The 11,572-nt window shown below is 32.3% G+C and overlaps 1 protein-coding gene across 4 annotated transcripts; it reads left to right on the top strand.

Moving 5' to 3' along the window:
- The first annotated feature begins 4,509 nt into the window (after positions 1-4,509).
- On the top strand, positions 4,510-10,491 carry LOC120355238. 4 transcript variants are annotated; one of them, XM_039443582.1, is made up of 4 exons: positions 4,510-4,661; positions 5,297-5,457; positions 6,208-6,316; positions 7,376-10,491. In XM_039443582.1, exon 4 carries the CDS (start codon positions 8,667-8,669, stop codon positions 9,681-9,683), a length of 1,017 nt encoding a protein of 338 aa, XP_039299516.1. In that variant the 5' UTR covers positions 4,510-4,661; positions 5,297-5,457; positions 6,208-6,316; positions 7,376-8,666; the 3' UTR covers positions 9,684-10,491. The 4 variants fall into 4 exon arrangements, with proteins under 4 accessions (XP_039299516.1, XP_039299517.1, XP_039299514.1 ...); XM_039443583.1 differs by having other exon boundaries at positions 4,519-4,661; positions 7,376-7,960; XM_039443580.1 differs by lacking the exon at positions 4,510-4,661 and adding an exon at positions 4,685-4,883 and having other exon boundaries at positions 7,376-9,794.
- The last annotated feature ends 1,081 nt before the right edge of the window (positions 10,492-11,572 follow it).

Raw genomic sequence — 11,572 nt, 5'->3', positions numbered from 1 at the left:
AAAGTTGTCATAACCAAGATTCAAACTATCAAAATAGGCTGTTTGAATTTTATTTATTTTTCAATTTCTATTTAACCTACCATTTTTCAAAAATAATATGGTCTAAAATGAAAATATTTGAATGTGAGAGCTCTGTCTGCAACAAATTTTGAAGGTAATTTACTATATAGGGTCTTTTGTATTGGTATGCCTATAGCCTACTAACTTTTGGTCTCAATTTCAGAAATGGTGAAGATGAGTGAGTCGATGAAGAGAAGGGCGAATGAAATTACGGAAGACCTATTACCAACCAAATCGAGGAAAAGATATGACGATGCTTACGAAAAATTTGTTCAATGGCTGAATGAAGAGAAAATTGTGCCTACAGAAGTGTGTGATGAAATTTTATTAGTGTATTTGTCCAATTTATCCAAAGTATGTAAAGCTAGTACAGTTTGGTCCAAGTTTTCGATGATTAAGAGTTGTCTCAATGTGAAGCACAACATTGACCCAAAATCATTTACACGATGCACTACATTTCTGAAAAAGCTCAATGTCAACTACGAACCTAAAAAATCAAACGTTCTGACAGGTAAAGAAGTAGTGAAGTTCATGAAAGAAGCTCCAGACAGCGAATGGCTTCTAACAAAGGCTATTATGGCTTTGGGTATTTTTGGAGCTTGCCGAAGAGATGATCTTTTACAACTAAATGTCGATGATATTAAAGACAATGGTAGTTTTATTGTAGTTTTCCTTGAAGAAGGAAAAACTCATTCGAAGAGAAGCTTCACAATAACTGATGAAGATTGTCCTTTCAGCCCTTGTGAATTGATTCGCAAATACATATCACTTCGTCCATCAACTATGATAAGTAAAAGATTATTTATAAAGTACAACCAGGGAAAGTGTTCATCTCAGCATGTAGGTAAAAATACTATAGCTGCTGTGCCAAAGAAAGTAGCTCAGTACCTTGGACTTGATAAGCCTGAAAGTTATACCGGCCATGCACTACGACGAACATCAGCTTCAATGTTAGTTGAAGTGGGGGCGATTTGCTCACTTTAAAACGACATGGAGGCTGGAAATCTTCTTCAGTTGCCGAGGGCTATATTGAAGATTCAATTGCAAGGAAGGTTGAAGTGTCAAAAAAGCTCTTCAATAGTATTGACCGACACACTACCAGTTCGACTATAACATCGAATTCCGAGGCACGTGCCCTAGACGAAGACGTCAATATTGTCGATGAGAACAAAAATGAAGAGAATGAGGAAGAAAACGGAGACAGTTTTTTTACTCTGGATAATATTTTTGGAAACAAAAATCAAAGCACAAGTAGTACCGGTACAGCTGAGACTGTAAATACAAACAATTTGAATTTACATGTGACATCTCAGAGAAAAGTAGTAGAATCTGCTAGAGGATTCATGTTCTCAAATAATCGCAACTGTACATTCAACTTTTATTTAAATAATAAAGAATAAAATAATAGAAATTTGTTGTGTAAAAAGTATAATGATTATTTAATTTATTTTTCCTACAGTTACCCGAAAAAGTGCTCATTCCCGCATCATTTATAGTACGCAAAAAACCTTATTCCCACACCCAGTGCGGGAATGTAGATTTGAGTGCGGCAAAGTACTTTGCCGCACTCCAAATTTGCAACATAACAACACAAAATAGTTAACACGCTTTATGACGGTAGAGTGCGGCAAAGTAAAAGAAATGTTGGTAAATCTGAATATGTTGCTTGCTGAAAATTTTTGTAAACCAGCTGATTATTACCGCGAGATAGATATTGGATAATGAACAGTAAATGAACAAGAAGTTTTGATAGTATTCAATATCAGTATTTTATTTCTATTCAAGTTATCATGAACGATTTTTTATGTGTGAGATGCCTATATTTTTAACTGGAATACATTGGAAACATTTATCGACCATTTTTATGATCAAGGAACTTTTATATCTCTATTTACTTTTGTGGTTAGGTTACTCGTGTCATGTTAGTGATACTAAAGCTGTGATTGTTATATTTTCAAAACAATAATGAATCTATTAGGTTTGAAACATAAATATATACTCTTCAAAAAAGTTATTCAGTTTTCAACTCCCCGAAAAATCTCTACTTACATTCTCGTAGAACAACTATAATGAATGCCGTCGATGAATTAGAAAAAGAAAAGGCTACAGAATAGATGTTATTAAATACTGTAAACAAAAACACTGGATTTACAATATACTGTTTACTCAACAGTGACTTGAATGATTGAAGTTCAGCATTTCAGGTAAATGTAATGTCTATATAATATAATTTAATCACGTTTTAAATAATGCAGTATAACCTTAATTATATGTTTCATGCGGCTACTTGTCGCTTGGCCAGAAAAGCACAAAGGCCAAATTGACACGTTTACTAAAGATTTACACAAACAAACATTTTATTTGGTATAGGACATGATCACCGTCTATTACTGACTTTTCACATTCTATGGTAACTGTAGGAAAAATTTAATGTGCAAAACGTGCGCAAAGTTTCTTTGCTGCACTCAAGAAACCATCATTCCGCACTCGCCTACGGCTCGTGCGTAAACGTTTCTTTCGGTGCAGCAAAGTGGCACTTTGCGCACTAGTTGCACAAATAACTATTACGTGAAAAACAAAGAATTGACTGTCAATAATGCTTATTTTTATAATTTAATATGTATTTATGTGTCTAGTTTAATTAAATACGTTTTTAAACTGTCAATAAATGATCATTTCTATAAGATGATATGAATTATTTTGTAGTTTTGATACCGATCAATAGAATACAATGATACTATCATAACCTCAATAACATTGTATGATTTATAGTAGCATAACCTTAAAATTTTGCTTTCAAATTTCCAAATTAACATTATTATTTTTTTTTTTTGGTGTGGCGAAAAATAGCGTTCGCAACACGGGCAAAAATGTTTTTCCGGCTCTCAATCTTTTCTAGTCCTCGGCCTACGGCCTCGGACTTGAAAACCGATTTCGAGCCGGAAAAGTCTCATTTTCGGCCCTAGGTGCGAAATATACTATTAAACAACAAACAGGGAGTGTTGAGAAGTTCAAACATGCTTGCGCGTTTGTAGAAAGTATGATATGGAGATTTGATGAGATGGAGCAACACGTAGTCTGCTAGATTTCAAATAAAAATTCAATGATCAAAGATTTATCAGGCCTTTTGCAATCTATTGAAGTAATTTTTATCCTCAGACCAAGTGTACAGTATAGTGTACAATATCGGGGACCGAGTTTCGCTCTGAAGTACAAAAGTATAAGAAATTTATTACGAAAGAAGAAATTATAACAACATTCATACATAAATGTTCTATCCAATCACAGTAAATTGAGAGATTAATTCGCAGAGGAATTCAAAAATTTCCCTCACAGAGGTCCAGTTGCACAAAATCCGGTTAAATTTTAATCCTGATTAACTTCACGTGAACCAAATCAGAGAAAACCATTCCAAAAAGATGGATCTACAGGAATTAATCAGGATTGAAAATAACCCGGCTTTTTTGCAACCGTCACTATGTACCTGATTGAATGATTACAAAAGTTCAACAGCTGAGTCATATTTTTGGTACTACAGTCCCACACACATGAACTCGCTCACCCACTCACTTCCATCACCAACAGACGACGGAATAATTATTATCAGCTGTTTTTCCAAGGATGAATAATAATTATCCTTTTAATGTCCTTCAGCGAGTTTACACAGGGATGAGACCTAGTGCAATCGAATCTTTATATTATAAACCTACTATGTTCTGAATTTCGTGAGAATCTTTAGAACCGTTTTCGAGATCCGGTGAAATTCAATCATATAGACATCTAAACATCTATACATCCAAACATATAAACAGAAGTTGCTCGTTTAATAGTATAGGATATTATGGATTTCATTCCATTCAAACCTAACCTCTCACTCAGAATACAACTTTTCCAAGAACTCCACAGTTGAACAGTGGCCACTGCTACCTGTATAGTGTTGTTGTTATGAATGATAGCTGACAATGTACACTTCAGTGTACAAGTCATCTTAACCGAGAAAGTGGAAATCCACTTCATCATAACCACTATCAGCTAAGAAATCAAATGTACAGTACAGTGTACAAATCAACCCAAGTATACATGAGTAAGTGGAAGAAGCCAGTTCTGACGAGGCAAGAATAAATATATATTAAATAAGAATGATAATAAATATTCTAAATAAGGCATATTTTATCGAAGGCATTCATCCTAGGCATTAAAATCAAATCAAATTAATTTTATTGTTCACATCATTTATAACATAAGAATAAGAATCATCAGTAAAAGAACTTTTCATCAGTAGGCTAATAAAATTTGATGTAAAATACAGATGACTTCCACCATGAAAAATTAGTTATAACTTAAAAAGGCATTCTTTAGCGACAGAAAATCCATCTAAACAGAGGACTGTTTAGAACTCTTTTACTTTATTGTGCCCAAAGTTAATTGAGAGTTTGTCAACTTCTTTGATTAGGTACCTACCTACAGAGTTTTTACTGCTTGAATTCATCAAGTAAGCAAATAAGTACTGTGAGCTCTTCTGCTGTCTCACTCTGTGGAATGTAGTCTACTTGAGCCACACATTGGGTTGTTGCCTCAACCCTCAATTCTCCAAGAAATGTGTAAGTATGGTATAGATTTCTCACATTATATGATTCTGTACAATTTTTTCAGAAGGGATCTAGGAACTATAACTAGAGTTTTGAAGAATAAGAATCGTCCATCTTTCTTCTTCGTTATAAATGTATAAAAGTACAGTACAAAAATTCACTACCCATTATTGTATAGGTTGGGTGGAAATTCTTGAATTGGCTTCATACTTCTTATACAAAGATTATTTTAAGGTAGGTGGCAGTAGTTATTGTTCTAAAATTGAGTAGAACTCTCAGTTTTAATACAATCCCAATGTCACATATTTCCAAATTACCTTTGTATAAGAAATATCAAGGCATTTCCAAACTTCATTTTTTATTTGTGTTGAAATACAGATATCAAAAGAGACTGTGTTTTTTCATTTATATTATTCTTACATTGATACTAGCTTTAAAGACGAAGTGAACTGTATTATTTTATCACTTATTCACAGTACAATATTGGAATTTTTCTCACGAGCAACCATTTATCAATAGGGCTCTATTGCATAACTTTTTAAGATCAATCATTCATGTGCTTTATGAACTACTGAACATAAAGTTCACTTTGTAAGTGTTTTATATACATCAATAATTGAATATCCTACTCTTTCATATTGTTTCAGATTACTCATCTAAAGGGTCTGGGGAGCAGTAGTGCACTTGAATCAACTTTGAGGGTGCTAAGAAAAGTATTTACAAATGAATTGGCAAATAAGTACAGCCTCCTTGGGAGGAAGAAGAGAAATTTCGAAAATTTGGCAATTTGCAAAATTTATTGTTTTTGGTAAGTAGATTGATTTTCAATACTATTAAAGACTTGAAATAAATACCTTAAATTATAAGAAAAAATATATTTATGCATGAATTGAATAACTAATAAATTTTTTATGTAACGTTCTCGCCCGAGATATAGTCTACTATTTTATAAATATTAAAACGAAATTTTACTGTAACGGAATCCTGGGTGGTTGGGAGCTTTGTTCAATTCGTTCATCCAAATGCTTGGAATTAATTAAATTTAATGCATTTATATTTTAATTTGGATACCTATCTTAGCAACTAGTAACTATGAGCCAGGAACTTTAATAAAACTAATATTTTTTAATAATTCCTACTTTGATCTATTGTACTCTAATCTAAATAAAACAATTGAATAGAAAATTATCGAATCAGAACAAGAAAAAATCCTGAGAAAGAAAAACAGATTCATTCGAAATCAAAAAAAAATCCTGAGAAAGAAAAACAGATTCATTCGAAATCAAATCATAAGCCCAGTTTATTATTATCAGAATATTCTGACATAGCTGAGCATTTCTAACAGGCATTTTTCAACTGCCAAATTACAAAATCACTGCCATATACTTATTAATTTTTTTTTTAAATTATCTTAATTGAATACAATTATAATTAAAATAATCTTATTAAAACAAGCAAGTCAAGTAAAACAACAGCAAGGAAGCATTTTGCAATTCAAGCAATTGAATAAAAACTTTGCCACACAATTTCTCCAATTGAAACATATTGAATGTTCCAGATACGGTGAAACATCATGTTGCATCAGTAACAGAGAAGGAGGTGGACTCAATAATTATTGCTTGTTGGCTGGTGCAAGCTAAGGGGCGCATGTCAAGGATGGAGAAAAAGTGAGTAGATGCTCCAGAAAATACTCTAGTGTTATACTCTAGTGGATGTACAAAAATTAGCAATGAAAATTTTAACAGTTCAACTTGATTAAGCCTATAGTTCAAAGCAATTTCTTGAGTGCAATTCAATCAATCAATTTTATTTGAAATAAATTATTACAGTTTTTGGTCCTGCTAAACTCGTGAGTTTTTCAGCAGGTGTCATTTCAATACAAAAATTATTCACAACGTTAAACTAAAGTATAAATAAAATATAATCAGCTTATTAGTTGTAATCTATAAACAATCTTAACAAAAATAAAATTAGGAAAAGAATTATTTTATTACTGTATTGAGAAAGGAAAAATTAAGGAACATGATGAATAAGAATCAATTAAAATAGAGTTTAATATAACTTTATAATAGTTATTACCTATAATACTGTATAGTTCAATGAAGTATAATATTTTTAAAAGTGGCAACAAGTACTGTAAAGTAAAAGATACAAGCAGTTAGCCTGTTTTGTGGGCACGAGCCCGCAAGGTGTAAAATTATTTTACTGACTTTTTATTTCTATACTGGCCAAAACTTTTGACTTGGAAGTGGATGGTAGTGGACGGCCAACTGCCGAACGGCAAAATTTTGTCCCACAAGAACAATGTAATTATTATCAATCTCTTGGAGCAGATAGCACTGTTATTTATAGAAAGAATTTCACGTCATTGGAAAGAGAATTCAATTCTCCAGGCGGTTGACTTTTTAATTTTTTGATTTTAAGTTTACTTTAATAATCATATTTCAATACTTTCATGGCTAATTAATTATACAATAATTTTTTTAATAAACTTTGAATCAAAAAAGTAGAAAGTCAACCCCCTGGGAAATTGAATTCTCTTTCAAATGACATAAAGAACGTGAAATTCTGTCCATAAATAACAGCGCTTTCTGCTCCAAGACATTGTTCTTATAGGACATAATTTTGCTGTTTGACTGTCGGTCGACTTCTTCCACCCACGACTCACCCTTAAACGATTAACTTGAAAACATGATCGTTTTTATTTTTTTGGTCTATTTTTCCAGGACTGGAGGCAATGAACCTTCCATTAGGGTGGAAGATAAGGAGGGCGAAATCTAGCGAATTTTTTGGTACCGCAAACCGCAGATTTGGCGCCACCAATCCACCCACTCACATATATAATAATCTTTAATCTCTTCTCAACGTGTGTTACCAGTTGTATATATATAGTGTATTTAATATTCGTATGTATCGCATAAAAATAATATGCAGTATTTTATTATGGACCTTTCAGCTGAATTATGTTCTGTATAGCCTAACATATTTTATCTTCTTGTTATTTTAATAAAGATTTTAGTGAAGATTATTCTAGTAAAGAATATATTCATGAAAATTTTACTTCACATTACATTTTATTACTTGTTACTTCACATTACTACTTACAGAGTTACTTTAATAAGAGTTACCATACATTATTACTTAAAGTGTATTCACATTTCACTTAAATGTATTATTAATTAGCCTAATCTCATTTCATTAAATTAGATCGCATTTTTATTTATTTTTGATATGTTTAATTATGTTCTTTGTATGGTAAATAAAATTTGAATGAATTTTATGAATAAAGGTGAATTTGGTGAATGACTGTATGAAGTTTTCATGGGTAGATTTTTCCAAAAATTTTAGCTGAATAGTAGAGTTATTCTTTTAACTTCTATTTATGCTCATCCAATACATCCTCATTATAGAAAGAATGTCCATGGAAACATTTTCATGAAAGTCATGAGCCATCTGCCTTCCTAAATAAACCTACTCACAGTAAGATTGCCTTGAACATGTATAGCTATACACCTAGGTGATCCATGTAACATGATACAGGTAACATGTATCATCAATACCTAAACTATATTTTTGTTAGTTACATATTTTCATATCAGATATATATTTGAGACATGGGAGTGATACATATTGGGCATGTCTCATCGATATCTAAATTATATTTTTGTTAGGTACTTATTTACATATCAGATATGTATTTGAGACATGGGGATGATACATATCAGATACATAAAATGAATACCTAAATGATATGTATCCAAAAAGCGGACATTTTCACATATCAAATATGTATCATAGGTATTGGATACGTTTTCAAACATATCCAGTACATATCGTAAGTATCAGTATCAGTTCGAACGTCGAACGTAAAGGTTGATAATTTCGGAGCTCTGTTATCGTGTTGTGTTTCGTGTCTGCCATTGTGACTGTGATGGATTTTTTCTGTTTCTCTTTCTGAGACTGTGAATTTTTTGTTTGTGCCGAAAATATGCTGGTATTTTTGCTTGTTGAAATGCAATGTTGAAGTGCTTCTGTTGTAATACTCCCGTTGATTTGGCCGAGCTTATAAAGTGTTCAATCTGCCGAAACGCTTTTCATTTTAAATGTGTAGGAATCTCCGAAGCTAACTTTAAAAAACTGTCTAAAGCTAACTTGGCCAAGTGGAAGTGTTCATCGTGTAAAGTTAATAAACTATCTCCTGTTACTCAAAAGCAAAACAAAATGGAACTAAATCCTGAATGCAAGAAAGAAATATTGAATGAAATAAAAGGTATAATCTCTACGGAACTTGCGTTTTTTAGGGATGAATTAAAGAAGACGAACGAAAATGTACTCGAATTGCGTAAATCAGTGGAGTTGTTCTCAGCTAAAATTGATGACTACAAGTTGATAATAGATGATTTTAAGACTGAACAATTTGTTATAAAAAAGGAAAATGAAAAACTGTCCAAGAAGGTTCACGAGATGGAATTACAAGTCATCGAGCTGCAGCAATACAGCAGGATTAACAACCTCGAAATTCACGGAATACCGCAAACGCCAAACGAAGATGTTTATGCTATAATCGAAGATATTTCAAAAACTCTCAAATTGAAAAATGATGCATTGAAGATCGATATTGCTCATAGACTCCCAACTACGAATAAACATGCTATTCCACCGATACTAATAAAATTCAATAATAGAATTGCGAAGAACAACTTGTTTTCTCAATATAAAAAAATACAGAGTGAGCTGAAAAAATTGGAACCACCAGGACAGTTAAGAACCACATCAATAAATAGAAATCTACAAGACGGGCCAGTATACATCAACGAAAATTTGTCTACTTACTACCGAGGTCTGCTGAAAGGTGCTAAACTATTTGCGAAGGAAAACGGCTATAAATTTGTGTGGGTCATGAATGGTAAAATATATGTTAGAAAGCACGAAGACTCAAGACCCATCCGACTGGCAAGCCACGCTGATCTAGATCGTCTCAGGTGTGATGACCCAATTTCTTCTCAAATGCGCTCCAACAGTGGTGGAGAATAAAGATACGGCTTCCCTGATTTTTACTTTAATGAACTCTGAACTGTAATGATAGCAATAGAGGAAATCTACAATTTACTTAATAAGGAGTTAAAATTAACAAATGTACTTGACAACTACTGTGAATACTTACCGTCCCCAGGAAATAGACATAAATTTTTCAATATATTTCACATGAATATTAGGAGTATTGGCAAGAACTTTGATGAACTAATTTTATTTTTGAGTGATCTACGTTTTGAATTCGACATAATTGTTCTGACAGAGACCTGGTCTTGTGAAGGTAATCCATACGAACATAAGATCAATGGATATAAAACAATAAATAAATTCTCAAAGTTGAATAAATGTGATGGTATTTGTGTGTTTGTTAGAGACTGTTTTGACTTTGTAATCCATTCAGTAGATATTGATGAAGCTAACTCGCTGAGCTTGGTTGTTGAGATAGATAGTGGTATCAGGTTACTGATAATTGCAGTTTATCGCTCACCTAGCGGTAATCTAACTGCATTTTTGGATAGCCTTGAAAATAATCTTCAACAGCTAGGTGATAGAAACAGCTGTATTTTTATGGGAGATTTAAACATTGACTTGAATACTAGTAATACAGTGACCGATGAATACATACACACTTTAAATAAATATGGCTTCGAGTCTTTTATCAATTGTAACACGCGAGTAACGGAGACCACACACTCATGCATTGATCATATTTTTCTCAAGAATAGTATTAAAATAAATGAACATTCTATCGGTAATGTTTTCAAAACATCAATCACAGACCATTTCTCGACTGCTCTACACATGCACATGAAAGATAATAATAATAATAATAATAAAAATAATAATATTAAAAGCTTAAAAAAGAGTATTCACGTAATTGATTATGATATTCTCTTAAAAAGACTTGAAGTAGAAGACTGGGGATTCTTGTATTCAGATAACGTCATCGATGTTGACCTATTGACGGAATTATTCGTTGAGAGAATTCAATGTCTAATAGAAGGAGCAACTAAAACCAGAAATGTTACACACAGGAACCGAGCATTAAAACCATGGATCACATCCGGTCTCATTAAATCAATTAATGTTAGGGATAGAATGAAATCGCAAACTATAAAGGAGCCGTATAATATAACACTAAAAAACAGATTCAGGGAATACAGAAATAGATTAAAAGAATTAATAAATATCACCAAAACAAACTATTATAGAAATAAATTAGATGAATACAAGAATGACAGTAAGAATTTGTGGAAAGTTATGAAAGAGATCATAGGAAATGACTCTAGTGAAATAAACGATGTTAAAATAGAGCCTGACAAACTAAATAAGTTTTTTTCAGAAGTTGGTAAAGAATATGCATGTAAGATTCCAACTGTGTCCACAAATCTTAATGAATTATACAAAGCCCCTTTACCGTCAATATGTCAATCTCTATTCCTCAGACCTGTCACAGTGGAGGAAATAAGAAATATTATTAAAACATTGAAGAATTCAGCAAGTCCTGGGATGGACCAAATCCATAATGTTTTAATAAAAAGAATATCCTGTTGGATCGAAACCCCTTTATGCTATATTATAAACAAATGCTTTCAAACTGGTAAATTTCCAAAATGTTTCAAGATAGCCAGAGTCAAGCCTCTATTTAAATCCGGTAACCACAAACTTCCTGAAAACTATAGACCCATAAGTTTGTTTAGCAACCTGGCTAAAATAATGGAGAAAACTATAAAGATTAGACTAATGGATTTTATTGATAAGCATGATATAATTGATAAAGATCAATACGGGTTCCAAAGCAACAAAAATACTGAGGATGCCAATTTTGCAAATGAAGTATCTGATAGTATGTCCTCTGATAAAAATAAGTGCCTTGCCATATTCATTGA

Source organism: Nilaparvata lugens, chromosome Y, assembly GCF_014356525.2.
Source record: "Nilaparvata lugens isolate BPH chromosome Y, ASM1435652v1, whole genome shotgun sequence".
Lineage (NCBI taxonomy): Eukaryota > Metazoa > Arthropoda > Insecta > Hemiptera > Delphacidae > Nilaparvata > Nilaparvata lugens.
This window is presented reverse-complemented; position numbering and strand designations above follow the sequence as displayed.